General features: G+C 44.7%; 7 protein-coding genes across 7 annotated transcripts; 4 read left to right on the top strand and 3 right to left on the bottom strand.

Annotated features, from left to right (window-relative positions):
• Positions 1-59: 59 nt before the first annotated feature.
• C8R40DRAFT_1109665 (uncharacterized protein) lies at positions 60-2,376 on the bottom strand. The gene is made up of 11 exons (XM_046228304.1): positions 2,327-2,376; positions 1,815-2,240; positions 1,587-1,752; positions 1,435-1,512; positions 1,283-1,373; positions 1,028-1,220; positions 848-966; positions 675-791; positions 387-619; positions 217-333; positions 60-169 (listed from the first exon to the last, which is right to left on the bottom strand). The coding sequence occupies exons 2-9, from the start codon at positions 2,006-2,008 to the stop codon at positions 420-422; spliced, it is 1,158 nt and encodes a 385-aa protein (XP_046085266.1). The 5' UTR covers positions 2,009-2,240; positions 2,327-2,376; the 3' UTR covers positions 60-169; positions 217-333; positions 387-419.
• On the bottom strand, positions 2,369-4,081 carry C8R40DRAFT_329950 (uncharacterized protein). Its single transcript, XM_046234725.1, has one exon. It carries the CDS (start codon positions 3,855-3,857, stop codon positions 2,418-2,420), a length of 1,440 nt encoding a protein of 479 aa, XP_046085265.1. The 5' UTR covers positions 3,858-4,081; the 3' UTR covers positions 2,369-2,417.
• A 225-nt stretch (positions 4,082-4,306) lies between these two features.
• C8R40DRAFT_1171662 (uncharacterized protein) lies at positions 4,307-6,125 on the top strand (the record flags this gene model as incomplete). Its single annotated transcript, XM_046231744.1, has 2 exons — positions 4,307-5,546; positions 5,605-6,125. 2 exons carry the CDS (start codon positions 4,307-4,309, stop codon positions 6,123-6,125), a joined length of 1,761 nt encoding a protein of 586 aa, XP_046085264.1.
• A 598-nt stretch (positions 6,126-6,723) lies between these two features.
• C8R40DRAFT_1171661 (uncharacterized protein) lies at positions 6,724-10,037 on the bottom strand (the record flags this gene model as incomplete). Its single annotated transcript, XM_046231743.1, has 13 exons — positions 6,724-6,897; positions 6,957-7,258; positions 7,306-7,556; positions 7,613-7,680; positions 7,731-7,772; positions 7,821-7,848; positions 7,906-8,322; positions 8,388-8,400; positions 8,454-8,514; positions 8,564-8,586; positions 8,651-8,861; positions 9,705-9,893; positions 9,954-10,037. The coding sequence occupies 13 exons, from the start codon at positions 10,035-10,037 to the stop codon at positions 6,724-6,726; spliced, it is 1,863 nt and encodes a 620-aa protein (XP_046085263.1).
• Positions 10,038-11,262: 1,225 nt separating this feature from the next.
• Positions 11,263-12,999, top strand: C8R40DRAFT_1265847 (uncharacterized protein; the record flags this gene model as incomplete). Its single annotated transcript, XM_046233922.1, has 3 exons — positions 11,263-12,474; positions 12,502-12,516; positions 12,566-12,999. The coding sequence occupies exons 1-3, from the start codon at positions 11,286-11,288 to the stop codon at positions 12,997-12,999; spliced, it is 1,638 nt and encodes a 545-aa protein (XP_046085262.1). The 5' UTR covers positions 11,263-11,285.
• Positions 13,000-13,484: 485 nt separating this feature from the next.
• C8R40DRAFT_1070319 (uncharacterized protein) lies at positions 13,485-15,064 on the top strand (the record flags this gene model as incomplete). The annotated part of the gene is made up of 8 exons (XM_046226215.1): positions 13,485-13,693; positions 13,739-13,877; positions 13,975-14,052; positions 14,102-14,192; positions 14,263-14,455; positions 14,514-14,659; positions 14,691-14,807; positions 14,868-15,064. 8 exons carry the CDS (start codon positions 13,485-13,487, stop codon positions 15,062-15,064), a joined length of 1,170 nt encoding a protein of 389 aa, XP_046085261.1.
• A 4,569-nt stretch (positions 15,065-19,633) lies between these two features.
• On the top strand, positions 19,634-20,333 carry C8R40DRAFT_1171658 (uncharacterized protein; the record flags this gene model as incomplete). Its single annotated transcript, XM_046231742.1, has 2 exons — positions 19,634-20,238; positions 20,291-20,333. 2 exons carry the CDS (start codon positions 19,634-19,636, stop codon positions 20,331-20,333), a joined length of 648 nt encoding a protein of 215 aa, XP_046085260.1.
• Between the last annotated feature and the right edge of the window lie 795 nt (positions 20,334-21,128).

Raw genomic sequence — 21,128 nt, 5'->3', positions numbered from 1 at the left:
GGCAAACGGGCCGTTGTTAGTCATCGGCATTATCCCAACTGTGCGAACAATTGTAATCCTCCTCATCTTGTTTTGACTTGCTCTGACCTTGTTCCCGAGGCTTCAGGAAACCATAGAACTCTCGTATTTCATAGCTGTCTCAGCACCAAATGCTGGTGTACTCGAACTGGTCTAAAATTTTTCTCATCTAGCTGCGATGTCTGACTGCTTTAGCAGCAGCAACAACTGAAACTCGGGTCCCGAAAATCTTTACTCCTCATTATCAGCCACTAAAACGTAGCAACTAGCTGATGAGCGACGTTGCGTGGAGAGACTTTCAGACTGGCAGACAAGGTGTTTAAGACAGGCTCGATAGCGGCTTGCGGAGATTGACAATCAGTACGTAGTGTTTATTCTTCGAACCATCTAAGCTTTAAACTTTAAGCCTCGTTGGGATACTCTGCAAACGGATAATCCGTATACCCTACCCTTTGATCATTCAACGTCATTCCATCCATATTCCCATACACAGTTTGCATGTCAACAGGTGTATCCACAGGTTTTCCATATCGAATGCGTTTCGCCAAGTCGGGATGAGATACCCATAAACGTCCCCAGAATACGCCGGATATTTTTCCTTCTGCCATCGGAAAATTTGTTTCATACATCAGTGACATCACACAAAGAAGCCTTACCAGAAACATATTGAGCAGCTTCTTCTGGTGTGAAATTGCCGTTCGAAAGGAATGTGCTTTTCTTGATGAGGTGGCCATAGGCAGCTACTACATCATGCTGAACTGCACGGCGTTTACCTTCGAAAATTTTTCAGAAAGGGTCCTGCTACATAGTCAAAGGTACGACTGTGCACCTTCGATAATCGGATCGTCAAACTCTAAATATCGCTGTATGGCGATGTATGCAAGCCCGAGCTGGTCGACTTGAGTGATAAAGTAGTTGTATGTTTCTAATGTTTCTTCGAGGGGCATCCTGTCATGATTTTCAATGAGGTATGTGACTGATAATCCAAACATTGTCCCAACTAACTTACCCCATATCATTATACCCTCCAGTTGGATCGAGCTTGATACCCACTCGATCGGCCCCCCAAACGTCAATAACAACTCTAAGTACTTCCAACCCGAACCGCGAGCGATTCTCAAAAGACCCACCCCAACTGTCTGTGCGGATATTTGATCCGCTATCGAGGAACTGGTGGATGAGATAGCCTCCTGCTCCATGTACTGTATAGTATATCACATTTAGTTCAGTCTCCAGAAAGGGGGTGGCAATAATTGGATCTGACCTTCTATCCCGTCGAATCCTGCTTCCTTGGCGTTAATAGCAGCTTGTTTGTAAAGAGCAACTAGTCTCATGGGATTGTCAATCTCGGTGGGCTGCACAAGAGAATCAGCGGCGGATACGCGTGATACTATCGCGTTTAGCATGAATCCATACCGTCACATATCCTGGAACACCAGGTAGAAACCTGAACTTCCCACCCCGAGCGGGTATCGCTGAAGGGGCATATACCGGCTATACAAACGAACGATCCATCCAGATCAACATTGACTGGAAAACACATTATAATAAAGTAAAATCTGACTGACCTGTCCCGAAGCAATTTGTTCGGGAGCATCGGGATGGTTGGCTCTTCCTAGATGCCAGATCTGTGCAAAACATTGACTTCCAGCTTCATGTATCGCATCGGTAATCTTTTTCCATCCATTTATCTGTTGTTGGTTCCAAATTCCGGGAGCATGGGGCCATTCCGTTCTAGTGAAGCAGGAGTAATGTAAATGGTATGTGGTTCACGAGACACTAACACACATACATACCCTTGCTGGCAAATCAGGATCCCCTCCGACACAATCAGTCCAGCACTTTCAGCACGCTGTCTATAATATTCCACCATGAGCTCGTTCGGTACGTTTGTTGGAAGAGCACGGTTCCGAGTTAGAGCGGACATCAGCACTCGATTACGCAACGTAACTGCCCCGATCTGGATGGGTTGAAAAAGCGACCGAGTCATGGTGGTCTGGTCAGTTCAGAAAGCGTAATTACCTTGAATCTTGAGCAGGCCTTTATATAAATTCGCAATGAATATTTATGTAAGTATATGGAGCAATCGGATGCTTGGAAAGGACAATAGGAGACCCCAAAAATGTTCGAGTTCTAGGAGGGGAATTCATTTGCACATTTGCGGCTCATCCCTCGACAGTAGAAGGACCCCAACGAGAATGAATGAAGGCTGGGGAATTTAAAGGTGTGTTTGGAATTTAGTAAATTCCGATGCCGAAACCCTAGTTGACTAGACCGCATCCATGATCTGTATCACACCAACTCTCGCAGATTAAGTAGTTACTATGTAGTGGTTTATATCCAGTGACAGTGAGACATAATAATCATCAATAGTATTTGTCTATATGCACGGAAATACCCTACTCTAATATGGAACTTTGCTCGCTACTCTCTACTTTCACTTCCACTTCAAGTCCTCCTTCATAACATGCATCCAACTGTTCTTCAATCTCCTCCGTGAGATCGCAATAAGAAACTATGAGTTTTTCCAGCTTAGCCACTCCAACCATCCTCGGCGAAGAATTATTTGGCCACCATCGTGAATGGACGAAGTCGAGGAAGTCCTGGTCGAGATTAATCAGGGATTCGACAGAAAAGGTTGTTAAAAGTGGAAGAATCTGCTTTTCAGGGCTGACTCTGTCGTAGCGGAGGATTTCCATGAGGCGAGCGGTATCGGTATATCCTTCTGAACAGATATGCAACTCCTTGATTGTACTGGCAAGGGATAGAATGCAATGCAAGGCTTCCAAGCTGATTGCTTCATTTGAATTGTCGCTGGCTAACATCGACGTCAAACCAAGAGCAACAAGACCGCACTGGTCATGATAAGACCTCTTCAGTAGAGCAATGAGTGCAGGACCGACCACGGGGCCATGTTCGCCGTCGCCATCGAACCTCGATATTGATAAGGACAGTTTCCTCAGTGAAGGGAGTGTGAACACTCCAAGAATATCCCCCAAAGCAGTAATGGCCCCATCGAGTGTAAGCTCTTGTAATCGCGGTAAGGTGATGGAAGGTAAAACATGGGGTGTAGTCCAGCCAAATTGGGACATATCCATATGCGTAAGGTGCTGCAACCGATTGGGCTGCAAAAATTCTATCGCAAAGTCTCCACTGATGCCGATTGGACCAGAAGCCGATGTCACTGTGAGGTCTCTGACTGTTTCAGGAATAAAGTCTTTTATGCAGTGGAAACGTAGAATCCTAGAGAGATTCAAGCTCAGTTTAAATAAACGCGGAGTTTTAGGGAACGGTGTATGATCGTTCTTTGGTGGTGAGCAGTTCCCTACACCAAGCTCTAATTCTTCAAGAGCTGCGAACTGTTTTAAGCTGGAAGGAAAAAAGTGAGCGCTCCAGAAATATGGAGCTTTCAATCGTCTCCATTTGTTCGAAAAATCAACCAATAGTTTGTTGCAGATCGGTACATACAGACTTATCTGGAACTGTGAAGGCAGATCCCAGGTGCCCCGGTAATACCGTCCAAGGAATGAGATATCCACGCTCAAATCGGAACAGCGCAGCACCCAGCTTGTCAGTGCCGCCTCGTAATAAGTTGCGTCCGATTCAGTTTCGAGAGCTGGAGGATGCTCGATGACCAACGTTGTCCAGAGTTCGGGCGATGAATATGCAACAGATCTCCAACGTGAGCAAACTTGAGTGTAGTTCAGAGGTGATTGAATTGTTTGGGGAGGATAAATGGCAAATATTCGAGTAAGTAGCTCAGGCGGAAATTGGTTCAATGAACTAGTTTGAAGAATGAGCTTGTTGAAGTCGAAGCTGAAGGAAGCTAACCTAGTCATGTTCGTATATCTCTGAGCTTGAAGGAGTGGTACGGTCGATGAATGTGAAATGATGTTTCAAAGGGCGGATGAGTGGTCAGTGCTGAGAGTGTGCGTTGGCAACGAAGGGGGTTCAATCGTGATTCTGTGCCCTCCATGTGGCCCGACCTACACAAACGTCGGCAAGCCCATATGCCGAACTCTGGTCTTTTCCATCGGCGGAAACAATGGGGTGCTGGGGCGATTCATTTTCAGTGCTCTGTGAGTTGCGAAAGATATCGATGATCTCTCCTGCACAACATATATAATGAAGACTGATTTTTCGAAGGGCCCGGGTTTGACATTTTGATGATCTAGAAGCTTCATGGGATACGGCAGTCGCCAACATCATCGGTGATGTCCTCTGATTAAGCTCAAGGGCGTGTATAAGTAACTCGTGATGCCAGCTGCACTATTCCCTGTACCCCACTATGCCTGATCTTCCGCAAGAGCTCATTGACCGTTTCGTCGATGATCATTCTGAATCCACAGAAGATCTCAAAAATCTATCACTTGTAGGCCGATGTTGGCTACATCGTGCTCGATATCATCTCTTTCGCCTTATCACGCTCGCACCTCAGGATCCTAAGGAGATTAGAGAGTACTATGCATACCTCAGGCGCAGGGTATCGATGCCAGCTCGTGGTGGACGCAACCATTATCATGCGTTAACGTCCTCTGAGCAACGTCTCCTCCATTCCTCTCTTACCCAAAACCCGCAACCACAAAAGCAATTCCTATCCTCCTTCTCGGACACTCTTCCTTATGTCCGTGGTCTCCGGCTAGAATCCTCTATCCGGATAGGCGGAGGACGCAAAATCCCTCCTATGGAATATTTCCACAGATGGCTTGGATACGGAAACGAATACGCTGAAGAGTCTCTTCTGATGCGGGACTTGGTATCTTATGATGACAACTTTCTTGAAAAACAGAATGAGCGGTGGGAGGCAGTTGATCTACCTTGGGGGCATCGTGCTGGGCTCCATGAGCTGCCGTTCAGGAATTTGCGGTATCTTCACATTCAGTGGAGTGCCTTTGGATGGATATCCTCGTCGCCTGTAGCTGAGGACGATGGCGATTTTCCAGATTCAGTCAACCCGGACATGTGGCCAGGATATCAACTGGGGAAGCTTCTCAAATCCAGTGCAGACACTCTGAATCACGTTTCGATAGATGAATATCCTGGATTCCAGCTTGAACAGTATGGTACCCCACCACACGGTACAGATGCTCTACTCGACATCCTCGCTGAAAATGCTCCAAATCTGAAATCTCTTTGTCTTGGAGGGTTGATGGTGCCTCGGCGAATGAGTCCACATCCTATGCATGATCATCATATTGATAGCCCAGATCCCGTACCATTCTTTTCCCGAGATAGGCCCGCATACCGTACAGGCGAGGAGGTTCCACCGGTCTATTCCGATCCCATATACAATGATGGAACAACTCCTAGGCAAGCCATTAGATTGTCTCTGGAACGTCTCTACCTCCGAGGATTCGATTCAAAATCCACACTGTTGATCGAGGACGTGCTACTGAACCGAGGGATCCTTTCATCCAATACAGAATATCTTGCTCTATCGGCAATGCCGGAAAATTTTGATTACATGTTTTTGTTCTCCAGGCTGCGTCAGTCGATAACACATCTTACTCTTGATTTAGATAATTCGAGTGCGTTGGTCGAACCCTTCTTCTCCAATATCACTAATTTGGTTTCTGTGTTGTTTAGCGTGCAATCTCAAGCTAAAATTCACCACCTTCCCCAAACTAAGATATCTGCAGTTCATAATAGACATCGATGCAGATGCAGACCTCGAGGATATTATCTACTCTTTGTATGATAGTGCCTTCCCAATGGATGCTGGCCATCACCGCACAATCCCTTTGCTTTCCTTATTTCCCCACCGATACGAAGTCCAACCACCCTTGTCAGTCCATAAATTCAAAACTAGTTCTCAACAATTCAGACTTCACATTGAGTTTGGCCATAGAATTCAACAACATATTCCACCTTCGGTGGATCATTGTTTGAAGATCTTGACTGTGACCGCGGTCATTACAGATATACCACCTACAGGCCACGCTGAACCATCCAAGTCTTCTGCACTGAAGAGAACGAGGGTGAACTTTATAGATCTAGTGACGGTGGATTTACCTGAAACCGAACTGGAGAAGGCATTTCCGCTGACTTTTCGAACGGGGAATTTAATGTCCGGGAGTACAGACGAGTGGTGGCGCCCACCTATGTAATATTCATGTCTTGAATATCCCAAACAATTAGGTCTTGTACCAATTATACATAAGTAAATTCTCCAGAAATCAGGCTGAAACGTTAACTATTGCCAAAGGCTTCCTTGTCCCATCTTTCACCTACACTTTGCCATTGATCCTTTCCTATACTACCATGATAGACAATCTTGAAAACCCATTGCTACACAACAACTTCTGTCTTTCCAGAGCTTAATATCATATCTTTCGTTGCATTACAATTACAGCATAGGACCTAGAGAGGAAAACTATACTTACCTGAAGCACAAAGCATCATCTATGCATAGCGGACATTTCTTTATCTTTTTCGGAACAACACCTGCCAGGTCCCCCATTATTTGGAAATCTACAACCACAATATCTTTCATCTGATATTCCCTTTACCTCATACAGGATTTATGTCTGTTATGTCTGGAGTTGGAAGGAATTTTTTCAGTGAAACATTCAATATTACAAAGGTCAAGTTGAACTGTATGTATTTTTGTTTGGAAGAAAAATGAAGGAAATATCGGAGAGGGCTGGGTTCCAGATAAAATTCTTTTAGAATGACATGGGGGCACAATTACAAAAGAAGAATTGGTCAATCAGTAGGACCCAAACGTGGAGGCAATGGTTTGAGTATCATATCAGTGGGCCGAACAGTTTTGTTGGTGTCATAATCGAAGAAATATCCATTAGACATGACCTGTACAAAAGGGAATTTGCGTTTTTCTCGAGGTGAAACATGTTTAACAATTGCGGCCCAATACCAATTCTAAACCAGTTGAAGATCCGCATTATTCATTAGCTCTTTTTTTTAAATCAATGACTTACTTGGCCCAAGGCAAACTCATCCTGATTGTGTGATCCTTTAATTGAACAGAGATGTAATTTAGGATTATCTCCAGCTTCTACTTTTGAGTACCAAGCCATGAAGGATTTTGCCGATACAGTAACTCCTACAGGATGGCGTCCTTCACCTTTGAATTCAAATCGGATCTTCTTATGGGCCAGTCTCGTATATGTCTTGTCATTCATCAACAAATCAAGCTGAGTTTGCCTGGATGACCCAAGCCACTTCTCATCAGACTGTATCTTTGCCACAACATAATCTGGCAAAACAGTCATTGGGGTTCCTGTATGAGTTTCAGATTAATTACTAAGTCAATTCTTTGCTTCTTACCAGTGTCCATGAGTATGTCAATTCCTTGAATGATGGATGACTTGGTCTCAGTATTGTCCATGTCAATCCAAGAGTAGTCATTACGGTCCACGGAACATATACCAATCCTCAAGAGCTTGACCCTCCATTTCTCGGGTCTAGCTGCACCAGCAATGTCTTTACTGATTGTAGGAATTGGTGAACTGAAGTAAGCATCAGGGCTCACAGGGGCTTGGAATGGAAAACCAGGGCCAAAAGAAATGATATTGAACCTTTGGTGGTGCTGGGATATCAGTATGATCACATTATCCAGAATGAATACTCCTACAAATTACAGTCCAGTGGTGCATTATCCAAGTCATCCGGATGGACTAAGCGGATAATAAAGATGGATGACTTGAAAAAATATGAGTGATTGCCACACTGAAGGCTTGTAGCCAACTTACATCAATAATCTGCCGAGTTGTGGTCAGGGAAGCTAGAAAGTTCTAGAAAACTATTGAGTATTCATTATAAAGAAATAATGAACAACAAACTCTGCTTGTTCCAGTTTGTAAATCCCCTCTTCATAGCAAATGCATTTCACTTATAGCCATTGAATCATCATGTTGACAAACTTACTGTCTGGGACCAAGGCCAATATTCCCATCATACCCTTCCCATATGATTTGTTCATTAGCTGCAGTGACAAAGTCAAACCCATCATGAATCTTGAATCCCTTTGTTGAATGGTCTTTCTTCGCCCAATCCCACCCATGTAGCGTGACAACAACATTGGATTTCAAAGGTCCATCACATACTTCTGTTGAGAGCTTACTTTTTTCCAATAATTTGATAGCATAAATAGACTTGCCAACATATCCATCTGAGCCGTATGCCGAAATTTTGCGTGGCATTTCTTTCAAGTTGTTCGGGCCTTGAACTGTAAAAGGCCATTTGATCGTGTCAGTATTCTGCTTCCAAGCTGTAGGCCACTTTTCAATAGTGTAATTCATGTGGGATCCATTGATCCAATTGAAATCATTAACAAACAACCAACTAATACAATGGGTACAAGAAAATTCATGAGTTGGTGTTCTTCACAGTGTTTGTATTGATCAAACCTGGATTGACTCCCTTTGACATAGTCCTCAGCGGATAGGCTCACTTATACTAGATAAACCACTCACCTGTATCAATAGGAAGTTCAAATTCCAAACCTCGGGGACCAGGAGTTGTATCATCAACATTCTAAACAGTAGTGTTGGTCCTTAGATTAAGCAGGTGACAGAAGACTTACAGCTCGGAGATAGTAAAAATATTCTGCATAAAAATGCAACAAAGGTAGAACTATAAGCAAGAAGAGAATATTTAACAATCAGCTTACTCCGTCCTGCAGATGACACATTGGATCCAATGTTGATTTCTTGCAAGGGAAGCAAGGAGTTTATGTCACTCTGACGGATATAGTGGGAATGTGTCTTTTTCTCTTGTCCAGCCATTCTGGAGGGTTGCCCTCGAGGCTGGGTGTTGAATATAGGGGGATTTCCAGTGGTGCTATGTGGATGCTGGCCTGTCTTCATAGGTATAGGGCGGAACTGTGAGTTATGTGGGCTTCGAGTTGAGCCCATAACACAGATATTGTAAATAATACACTGGCACTGCCAGTTTTTAAGGTTTTTTGATTTCACTGGCTATAGTCAGTGGTTATATTGTAAATAATCACTGACAGGGTCATTGGACACAAGATACGTCCATATTCGGAACAGTATTACATGATGTGTCCCGATTTAGAAGAATATTATGAGATAATGGCAATCAATAATGTCAAAAAGAATGAACAACCCCAGCAGGAATTGAACCCAAGAACTCTAGGTAGAAAGGACAACAACAATGCTGATGCTGGAACCACTTGCACCATATGCACACAAGAAACCTGCCTCATTATTGGTAATTATCCTACTCTGTGCATCAAATATCAGGCCTGCACTCCGCTCCCCTCCCCTCCCTCGCTACGCTCAGGGGGTCCCCCGAACCGGGGAGTCGTCGGCAGGCACTCTAAAGCTTCATTTGATGCTTTAAATATCTGCAAGCGCCTGCGGCGCACCTAACCCCTAACTGCGCTTCGCGCAAGCCGCCTTCGGCGGCACCTAACCCCTAACGAAGTGTGCTGATTGTGTGGCAATGTTCAGACCCACTCCGTTATGTTGGGGCTAGCATAGCTAGCCCCAACCGGAGCGCGCCTTCACATTGCAGTGTGTTAGTTACTGTAGTCTCACTGTCGTTGCCACTAAAATTTGATTTTACAACCACTTACTATAGCCAGTGAAATCAAAAAACCTAAAAAACTGGTATTGCCAGTTGATTATCAATTATATCTACGTTACAAGGTGTCGAGTTAATCATTGAATAGTAATACAATTATGGAAATTTGATCTTACTGATGATGTGCTGGATGTGTTGGTTTCGTGAGTCTTGGCTGCACGCATAAGTGCATCATGAAATGCTTCCATGGCATCTTCCCCATTGACAAAAGAGAATAGATACTGGTTGCCTTGAGGATCTCGGCCAATGTAATATCCATGAGGAGCATTGGCATATATCATGATTTTATTGCGCAAGACAGTCTTCTGGATTTGAGTCATTTAAAATTCAATAACTTTCGAAACCGGCGGATACTGGTAACCCACAATTTCGGCATGAGCATGACCAGAATTGGGTGGATCCAAATAAATTAGACAGGAATCTGAATATGTCCTAGGATTGGATGTCATTACAGACTGTGAAAAAAGACGGATGGAGGGTGGAGGAAAGGAGGCAGCACAGACTCAGTGCAACATCTTCCTTAAATGCAATTCCCGATAAATGATGCCTCGCAGCTGCTACAACCCACAACACACAGTTTTTTATAAAGTATCCAATTGCTATTGCTGATGAGTGGTTCTTAAAGGCTCCACATTCCCTTGATAACAATCAGTATGAGAAATTTTTCTGAACGTGTCTTACTTGTGCCTTGGTAAACGCATGGTGCAATTTATTTGAAAACTGTGGTAAATCCTCTTGTGTGGTACACCAATTGGGCGGAGGTTGAGAAGTTTCGATTATCAGGAAGGCGAATTCATGGTACAGGTCATGGGTCCGAGCAAAGGACACAGTGCACCAACAATTTATATCAGCAAAATTTGGACACAGCAATGTTGAAAACATTTGCAAGAACTGGATGATCTCAAGTTCAAGGTAGTACTTACCTGAACAGCGCTGTCAGGCACTCTCACAATGGATTCCCCAGCCTGCAAACCTGATCACTTGTGCCGAGAGCCAGTTGCATGAAATATTTTTTCAAACATTTGCATCACCAATCCGCAATTCACATGAATTCTAACGAGCAAAAGTGGTCAATCGAAGAAGAGGCTTGGTACTACATAGGCCTAAGTAGTATGTGACCAGTCCCATCCATGAGGTTGTCGGTCACCAGGAACCTACATAACCGGGATGTTGCCGAACTTGCTGACAAAGTACTTTGTCGGCGAAGCGCCGGCTATGGTGCAGTTGGCTTAGTCACCACTAGTTTTGAACAAGCGGACTGACACACTCAAATTTCAGTATTTTTCTTATCTCTCTTACAGAAAGGCTTATAATAGATACAGAAAGAGAACTGTAAGAGCAATTTCTCTCAAAGTAAAAATTGCCAAAGTAAGCTACACATGAATGGCGCACTTCCCAATTGGGAAGTGATTAGGGTTAGGGTTACCACACTCTACTGCACTAAGGGTGTCTCAATGTCAGCTCAATGCTCCCTTTTGTCCATTCTGATAACAGGATATATCATCTATACATTGCATCGGGGTGCCAGGGACCCTAGAATACATCAATAAGCTTTATTCCTCTCGGAAATGCACATAAAAACACCTAAATCGCATCTATAATTTTCAAAAATTTTTCCAAACCCTGAATGGCGCCTGTCCCAAATAGGTGGTGACTAAGCCAACTGCACCATAAATCAGACGTCGTCACAGACACCCATGCTCAATTTACCACAGGAACTAATCGACCACTTTATCGATGGATTTTTCGATTCGATAGACGATCTCAAAAACTTATCACTAGTCAGCAAGTCCTGGCTTCCCAGAGCTCGATATCACATCTTTCGCTTCATTACGCTTGCACCTCAGGACCTAGAGAGGATCCGCGAATACTACGCTTACCTGGAGCACAAAGCATCAGCTATTCGTAATGGACGTTATTATCATCATCCTTTCTCTTTTGCAGAACAACGCCTGCTCCATTCCTCATTACTCGGAGATCTCCATCCACAGACATTCTTCATATCTTCCCTCCAAGATACCCTTCATCTCGTTCAGGGTCTACGGCTGGAGTCCTTCATTCGAGTAGGCAGAGGACGAAGAATCTCTCCTCAGAAGTACTTTCATCAGTGGCTTGGAATTCTGGGCCAGGAATCCGCAGAAGAGTCTATTCTAATGCGAGACCTATACGTTGATGATAAGTTTCATAAAAGGCAGAAAGATCGCTGGAATGCTGTTGATCTACCTTGGGGTCATCGAGCAGGACTTCATGCATTACCGTTCAGGTGCCTACGATACCTCCAGATTCGGTGGAGTGTATTTAGTTGGATACCACCATGTGTACTTTTGGAGGGAGAAGAATCTTCGGCAGTTCATGCGGACCCCACCCAGTGGCCTGGATATCAACTCGCTATGCTTTTCAAGGCTAATGCGAACACTCTGGACCATGTTTCTATTGACGAGTATCCCGGCTTCCGTTCAGAAAATTACAGCTCTATTCAGACTTCAGATGCTCTGTTGCATCTCCTTGCGAAAAATGTGCCAAAACTCAAGTTGCTTTTTCTTGGGGGACCCATGCAGCGAGTGGATAATATTCCTATACCCGAAATCTCATTTGATCTTCCCCAGCCCACAGATCCTGATGCCCTTCTTTTTCGAGATCGACCGCTCTATCCTTCAGGCAAGGAGGTTCCGTATGTTCATCCAAATCTCGCCAGCACAAGTAACTACGACTCGGATTGTGTACATTTGTCTCTTGATTGTTTTGCCATTCGAGGATTTGACTTGGAGTCCACACTTTTGATTGAGGATGCACTCCTAAATAGTGGCGCGCTCTCTGCTACGAAATATTTGGCTCTATTTGCAATGCCGGCGAACTTCAACTACATGTTTTTTCTGTCTAGATTGCGTCAGTCATTGACACATCTCACTCTAGATTTGGACAAGACAAGTGTGTTTGCTGCTTTGCCTTATACCTTGTCTTGATTTCCATTTCACAGCCCTTCATCTCGAGCTGCAATTTCATTGCTTCCCTAATTTGGCATGTCTCCAGCTTATGATACACTCTATACGCTCTACGGCCAACCTCGAAAATATGGTTGAATGTTTGTTAAATGATGATGCCTCCGAATTCGATGAACCTATGGCAACTGCACCAAGTCTCAAATTATTACACCTAGCATTTGGCTACAAACATTCATATCTTGTGAAGCAATATCTGACATCATCCTCGGTAGATGATCTCCTTCGGTTACTGGTTCAACCCGTGCCGTCTGATTCAGACAAGCCAATCAGAAGAACAAAGGTGGGGGAGATCACAATGGACTTACCAGAAAGTTCCATTGCAGATTCGTTGCCGATGACATTTCAGACGGGCAGTCTGAACTTTGGGAAAACAGATGTGTGGTGGTGGCGTCAGCCTGCATATCTCTAATACTACCTCCTTGCACCCTGTACTTCAGTTGACCGTGATGCTTATTGCGTGCTCGGTTCTGCTGAGGGTGGTTTTTTTGTCATAAATACGTGGTCAATCCAAAAGAGCAGCTCTGCTCTAATCATCAAGTTACTGAATTTATTCATCAAGTTACTGAATTCATTGGTGTAAATCTACTTGCTCATAATTGGTACCCGGACTGCGTTCGTTAATTCATTGTCTCCTTGCTTGGGGATTATATATTGCATCTAACACAGTCCTGTAATGACAATGAATATTCTCGCACTGCATCAAATCCCCAGCGCTGATGATTTTGGGGGAGCACGGTCTCGAGACGGACGAAATTACCATATTGGCCTCTTAACCTGCTTGATGTTTCTCCCACCTTCTGATTGGGGAGTGTATTCATTGGAAATGTATAAATTTGCGCTAGGACCAACAACAGATCCCCACCTTGAATCCTTCACCGATTTCACCTTTGTTATATGGCTGCTAAGATCGATTTCAGCCCACTTTTCCAGCCTCTTCAAATCGGAGCGGTCACCTTGCGCAACAGAGTGCTCATGTCTGCTTTGACTCGAAACCGTGCCCTTCCTACAAATGTACCGAACGACCTCATGGTAGAATATTACAGACAGCGAGCAGAGAGTGCTGGGCTCATTGTGTCAGAGGGAATACTCATCTGCCAGCAAGGGTACGTCTAGTTTGGTGTCACCTCCGACCATTCCTCGTAGATCAGGGCGACCTTTGCCAGGACGGAGTGGCCTCACGCTCCCGGAATATGGAATCAAGACCAGATCGTTGGATGGAAGAAGATCAACGATGCAATTCATGAAGCAGGTAGTCAAAGCTTTGCTCAGATATGGCATCTAGGAAGGGTAAGTCACCCCGAAGCTCCCGAGCAAATTGCCTCAGGCCAGGTCAGTCGTTCATTTTTTTCCTTTTGATTTTTTTCCCTCATAGTTTTGGTCGTAGCCGGTATATGGACCCTCAGCTATAGCTGCCCGAGGTGGGAAATTCAGGTTTCTTCCTGGTACCCCAGGCTATGTGACGGTATGGATTGCCTATAATAGCACCTCGCATCCAGCTGATCCTCGTACAGCCCACCGAAATCGACGATCCTATGAAGCTGATTGCCATATATAAACAAGCTGCGATTAACGCAAAGGAGGCAGGATTCGACGGGGTAGAGGGTACGTTTTCCATCATCGCTCAGTCTGGCGTTTCGCCTTGGGTGGCATTAACGATGGAAATGAATTATAGTACATGGTGCAAACGGGTATCTCGTCCATGAATTCCTTGACAGTGGATCCAATTTGCGCATGGACAGCTGGGGAGGAAGTATCGAAAATCGCTCGCGATTCGGGTTGGAAGTCCTCAAAGCTGTTTCTGAAGTCTGGGGCCCTGACCGAGTCGGGATCAAGCTGAGCCCAGCTGGAGGCTACAACGATATGGGGTAGGAGACTGTTTAAAGTGACCCACTCATGGAATAATTGATTCGGATAACCATGTAGAATGCCCCTCGAAGAAACCCTGGAAACATACAACTATTTTATCGCTCAAGTTGATAAACTGGGTCTTGCGTACATCGTATTGCAACGCTATACACAATTTTTGGATCCAATCATCGACGGTTTGGAGCAAAAGTTCTTCCCGCCTGGTAAACCGTCGCATTGATGAATTTTTCAAAGGTGAACGCCGCGCAATCGACCATGATGTCATAGGTGCCTATGGCCACCTCGTGAAGAGAAGTACATTGCTCTCTAATGGAAGCTTCACACCGGAAGAGGCTGCACGAACTGTTAGTGGTAAGGGCTCCAGTGTTCCTCCACGAGGGTCAATCTTCTCATTATGAATCGCCAATGCAGAGGGCAAAGTCGTCGGTGTGTTTTGGGGACAGTTGTGGGTATCGCACCCCGATCTGGCGAAACGCATCCAGAACGGAAAACCTACTGATACCCCCATCGACCTTCACACTCTGTATGGAAACACAGCTGGAACCACGTTGGATGACCAAAGGGTCGGATATACGGACTATCCGTTTGCAGAATACCCTTCCTTATAAGATAGATAGCAACAAGCAGCGCGCATTGTTAAGAGGTTTAAAACATGCGCTACGTGGACATTGTTACATTTTGTTGAATAGCAGATGTTCACTGAGCAAGACAAGGAGCCTATCAATATTGATCGTTCATTGTCGAAAAGGAGCCTGCTATCGGCCCTGGAATCATTAGCAGTGCGATCTCCTCAAAGCGTAGACGTAAACTCACCGTATTTTTCGTGGTGTAACAATGCATCTCTCCAACGACAAATCAATTGAGAACAGATGCCCCATGGCAGGAGCAGAATTTCTTCAAGGCGATAAACGTGGCGAAGGCGACCACGGGCACGTGGTACTAGTAAGCGCCGAGGTCTAGGATTTCTTGACGCGCCTTGAAAAGCAGCCACACTTCACTATGTAAGCTTCGGTGTCAATAGAGGATTGTGTGTGAGAAATATGTTCACTGCACAGGTTATCAGGAGTTATCTGTCAATCTGTCTGGTCTTTATCTATGTACATATCTTGCCTCCATGTAAGACGGCATCTGGGATTCTTGTATCCAATTATTCAGATGAATCGCTAAGACGTCTGATCGAAGGGAATATCAGACTGGTCCCAGGATCCAGCGTCTCGGGATCGTGCTGAGATAGACTATATACTAGGCACTCCATCGTGGCCAGGTCTAATTTCGATATAGGAATGTCGATCCCTGAAGGATAGTCATCGAGTAAGTCCCCGATACAGTGGATCGGGTCTGATTGAGCTTGCAAAATACTGCTTGTTATTATACACCTCGTATACAGAGCCATGTGCAACTGAACCTTCCATGTAGTATGTAGCCAAATTTTGGCAATGATTCATTAACTTCTACATTCGATGATGCGCATTCAACAATGGCAACTTATGAAAGTCTTAATAGCGCAAAAAATGCGGGAAGACAGCTTTTATGTCTATGGTCTTCCCGCGAGATTCCATTTGAAAGATTTTAACTATAAATACATCAGAGATGCGAATGTCATGGCTGGAGCAAATCATTCAAGTTGTTCAGTATTATCTTAAGTACAGGAGAATGATTCCCTTGGTCACTCACTGGGGGATGATCTTCTAATTTCAAAGCTCAGGAGTTGGAAAATTGTTGTATCTGCCTCGCTATTTTCCCGTTAAATATTTCGGACAGTGCGAAACAAAGAAATTGCCAATTCATGGCATAAGCACTAATTGGACATTCACTGATCATCCACAAGATCTTTTGATATACATAGGGCGAGTCGAACTGGATCTAACAATCTTGTTCAAGTTCCCGCTCTCGCGTTGATCATGATGAGCATATCTGATAAGAGACCTGGACTGGACCTCCGATATGACTACTAAAAGGTCCTGCTAAATCAACAAGTCCTAGGACTTAGTAGGTTTGTCCACTCAGGAAGGCGGACTAGGAAGCATTCCACTGAGCAGACCCTAAAAGGATGAGGACTATCGGACACAAGATGATCTTGAATTTTTATTGAACGGACCTAGGGCGGCGATTCCATACTTTCAGGAACTTCACCAGTATGTATTCCACGGGTGCGATGGATCTGCGAAAAAGCTCATTTTCAGAGTTCAGGAAGATGGGGATCGTAAGTGTCGTACTCACTGTAGGCAACGCATGAACAACGAAAAGAAGGATGATAACAGCAACTGGTGCGAAGTACATTTGCATCGTTTGAAACTGCATGATAGATGAAGATGAGTACATTGTGTGTCTTCGAGCCCTTGCTACTTGTACCTGGACGAGGCAAGCCCATATATGGGTACTATCTGGTATTCGGAAGCTCTAGTCGAGGGAGCGCTGATAATCGTCAGTCTCTCCACTTTGCTGCAAAAATCGATGGCCGGGAGCGTAAGCAACGGAAGATTCATCGACTTTCGTCTTAGTTTGAGGATAGTTATCCCAATAAGGTCTCTTTAGTGTAGCGATAAAAAGGCCAACCGAACTAAACTTCCAACAGTCAGTGGGATTTAGAAATTGATTTCCATCGCGAAAATATTGACATTGCATTTTCAAACAGTGTATCTTTCTGCGCTCCTTGAACCATCAGACTATCAACTTTGTTAGAGAAATCTTCGCCACCACGAATAGAGCAAGAGTTTTAATACTGCTCGAACATCTCGGTGAGCAATGTGGCTGACAGCTTGAAAATCCTTTAGAGTTAGTCAACCTCAAAGTGGCAAGCGACCACCTAAAACGTGAAGCCTGTGCACGATTGTGCGAAGTAGAAGCTAGTTCTGTGAATTTTTGCACCTCAGAATTAAAAGGGAGGACCTAAAGAAAACGGGTTTGACCGCATCCATCTGGGTCATTTCAATTTACTGATGGCCATTCCAGTGATTCGCATTATCTTCGGTTTGATCGCTGAAGGACTGCGTTAATCTGCTCGATGACCGTATCCACACTCTGGCTGATTCTGCAGTAGCAGTACACTTGCGTACTTTATCAAATTCTCTGAGTCTCACCTTGTCTTCTTTCAAGCCAGAATTACCACCCCTTCCCTATCGGACCCCGGTACCCCAACTGCGGACGGATCAGTCTGCATTTCACTCTTTTGTTTATCAAACCAGTGGCACGAGTACTTGGGAATGGAAGATGCCAACCACAACACAGTTAGAGCTTCCATTTCCTTGATCGTAACCATCGTATTGCGGAGAGTTTCTATTTCGTGGCTGTTGAATTCATTCATAGAGCACTGCTACTCACACACCTGCAAAATCATCAGCATACGTATAACAGCTGTAGCCTTTCAACCAGTATTTGACATCATTAAACATTACCTGCTTAATGAAAGAATGAGTTTGAAAATCTTCTGACGCAGATTCTTCCCCCTTCGAGATGAGGTCTCAAATAGTGAGTGAACCTTTCAAGGTCTGACATACCTATAAGGGGAATCAGAGAATACTATGATCTTGACACGCTACGTTCTGGTAGAAAATAACATGAGAGGATGAAATCGTCAACAGGAGAACTGGATTGACCCCATTCCCGAATAGATGAAGACATAGCTTCCGATTTGCTCCTTCCTCATTTCACGTATAAAACAGGAGATGGGCGAACAGCTCGTGAATCCTTTCATGGTTCAGCAATCTTTCAGAAAGCTGTAGGTGTAGCGAATTATATTTGGACGCTTGAGTCCTTGTGCGTTTACGAAAAAAACCTAGTAAGCTTTGAGCGAGATCTTGTATTCATCCAGCTACTCCTCGAAGTGATTGATAATGGGATAATGAGGCTATGAGGTAGAGCAACATACCCACCACGAGGATGTACTATAACAAGCACATCTCGACTCAAGTAGGCATATGTCAGGTTCTGTAGGATCAGAAATCAAGAAAATTCCGCTCCGACTTCTGGTCAGATATTGCTCCTTCATTTCAGCGTCGTGTCTTGACTCATAGATTGAGGACTTACCATCTCACACTGATCGTTTGTTAATGGTTTCCAGATAAGAGACGCTATCACCGTGATGTACAACGTCTGCTCCGTTCACGACATCCCGCGACATGACCAAGTTTACCGATCGAGGAAAATCGTATGAATACAGGCGGTCAAAGTGGAAAGATTTCGGCTTGCATCAGTACGCATCGGGCTACAGTTCTCGACATTTTCGCGAGCTGTGAAGAATGATACACGGAATCTCGTCCGACGCTCAAGTAAATCCACTGCCGTGTTTCAGTGTACGGCGGATCTTGAGGAGAATGATTTAGCGAGTTTAACGAGCAATGAATCTCGGATTCTAAAGCGCACTTTGCAGATGACGAACGATCTCAATGGCTTCATCCATAACGGGAACAAAGCCGCGTGTATAAATTTACGCCACACGCTCTAGTCAGGCTATCGCGTCGAAGACATGATGAGTTACTGCTGGGAGATGAGCGCCTCGAATTAATGTGAAGCAGTGTTGTCGCGCTCATCGAAATGCTGTTGGCCCTAGACGCATGGGATAGTACTACAGGAACGTAATGATGAAAGCAAGTGGTTTTCAGATGATCTTGTACCTTTTGACAATGAACGAAGAGAAATATTCTGTCCATTTTTATCATGCTGACACCGTGGTGACATATTCTATTCGAATCCAGCGGCTGATCTGAACGCGGGTTAGCCGGCCCCGGAAGTCGAAACCCTGCCTTCCACAATACCTCGCGTCGGTGGCTCGTGCAAGAAACCTAAGTCTGGAAGGAAGTTATGATAGACGCTGAACTTTCGGAACAGACCGTCTTCAACTAAAAAGACATTCGCTAGAGTGATCATTTAGGGCTGAAAGGTGTAGTAAGTATGACTCACTCAGTGTAATTTATATCCTATATATCATATAGTCCCCAAGATCGGATTAAGAAACCAATTGGTGTTGAAGAAACCATCCCCCCGTTATAAAGTCAGTGCGCCTCTCATTGGAAAACACTATAACTGCCACCACTACCTTCTGCACTTGCCCTCGATCAAGCTCGCCCAGTTCTTCATTGCATCTTGCATCTGCCCAAAGGTGATTAGCTTATCGCGGCGAACCAAAACTTTCGATGCTCGAGTCTCACCCGTTTTCGTGATAGTTTAGAATTACACCGATGTCCGACAAGATGGTACGCTGGGCTGACTCCAACGAGTTCTACTATGCATCCCCTACCAACTCGCCGACTTCATCCTCCTCGGTGTCTCCGGGGCCTATGACACCGCCTCCGACATTGCCTGACGTAGCCACTATCCATGACATGTTGAGGTTTAAACGAAATCTCGGCTTTGTCAACGACCTTCTACAAACACCAGAAGAAGGAACATTGGATAGTGAGTATTTAGATCAGCCAGCGACAGAACCGCCCGTCTCCCACATAAGCGTTATATGCTCCAAGCTCCCTTTTGTTCTACATATCAGAGAACAAAAGGAGGGAAGGGGGAACACGATAGGCGATCTCCTGGAGCGACTACATCTGCTTTTCCAGGAGCAGGTTCGGGCGATTGACCTAGAGAGAGAGCAGCCGGAAACTAGGAAGGGTATATTAGACACCTTTGCAAAGAGGTGTGAGAAGTTGATGGAGCATAGCGTTGCTCGTGCGTCCCGGGAGAAAGAAGCTGGCCCGCGAAGAATTGACTACCTTGGAGGGCAAAGTATTTTCGCTGGATTTGACGTAGTATCAAACGATCATGATCACTTTAGGCTCAGACTTCACGTCCGGTGAGCGATGATGGTTCAATGGCTGCGCGACACTTTCTCCTTTCAACTCTAGTCTTATTGGCATATCGTTATTACACACCACTCCAGTTCTATGATCCTACAATATGCGTATAGTTAGTCACTATGTATAACACCCATGTACCTTTACCTTTCCCCACTCACCGGCACCTCTCACACTGGTTATGCTTTAGACGCCATGTATTGCATTTCAATGTTTGAATTATGATGAAATGGAGTTATCAAGTATCATCGATGGGTTGTACCTTGAGACAAAGTGTTTTCTAACGGGGACTACTTAGCAATGCAACTAGTGAGAAGGACGAGAACTAACCATGGCTGCCAAGATTGACGCTAGAAAATCTGCTAGCCCCAGACCAAGCTATTTCGAAGGCTATTCAGAAATTTCAAGCAGTGTCAACCTGGGGAGGAGGCGTCGTATTGGAAGTCACAGACAGCTATGTCAAACCTGATCATATGTGGTTTTGACGGATAACCATAATCACAATCATGATACAAGATTTTCAAAGAAAACGAACTCTCCATTCAACGCTACTATGTATACAATTACAAGATGCGTCGCGACGAGTCACCACAGGTCACAACCTGTACACATGGGATCTGTGATAAATTGCATTAGCGAACATCGTGATGTTGTAGAATTCAAGGGGAAAATCAGAGAACCGAGTATCGACAGAGCAAAGTATTATTGCTTCAGACGGCACTTCCTAAAGCATTCGGTCGAAACGTCATCGTATGCGCATTGTGGCCGGGAAGAGGCCGAGAAAGAGGAGGAAGATCGAAAATGGAGACCTCACCTGCAACCGACTATTCAGTCGCATCTTGAAAGCGCGGTCGGCGAATGCAATTATAACCTTACAGTATTGTCAATT

This window comes from Lentinula edodes, assembly GCF_021015755.1.
Source record: "Lentinula edodes strain Le(Bin) 0899 ss11 chromosome Unknown C8R40scaffold_22, whole genome shotgun sequence".
NCBI classification, from domain to species: domain Eukaryota; kingdom Fungi; phylum Basidiomycota; class Agaricomycetes; order Agaricales; family Omphalotaceae; genus Lentinula; species Lentinula edodes.
Note: the sequence above shows the minus strand (reverse complement) of the source record. Positions and strands in the feature narration are given on the sequence as shown.

Excerpts from the sequence above, each read along its gene's own strand:
- C8R40DRAFT_1109665 (XM_046228304.1), bottom strand. The coding sequence starts at position 2,008 with ATGACTCGGTCGCTTTTTCAACCCATCCAGATCGGGGCAGTTACGTTG. Across the intron at positions 1,513-1,586 it reads AACAAATTGCTTCGGGACAG|CCGGTATATGCCCCTTCAGC; the intron begins GTCAGTCAGATT and ends TCGTTTGTATAG. Across the intron at positions 1,374-1,434 it reads GTGTTCCAGGATATGTGACG|CCCACCGAGATTGACAATCC; the intron begins GTATGGATTCAT and ends TCTCTTGTGCAG.
- C8R40DRAFT_329950 (XM_046234725.1), bottom strand. The coding sequence starts at position 3,857 with ATGACTAGGTTAGCTTCCTTCAGCTTCGACTTCAACAAGCTCATTCTT.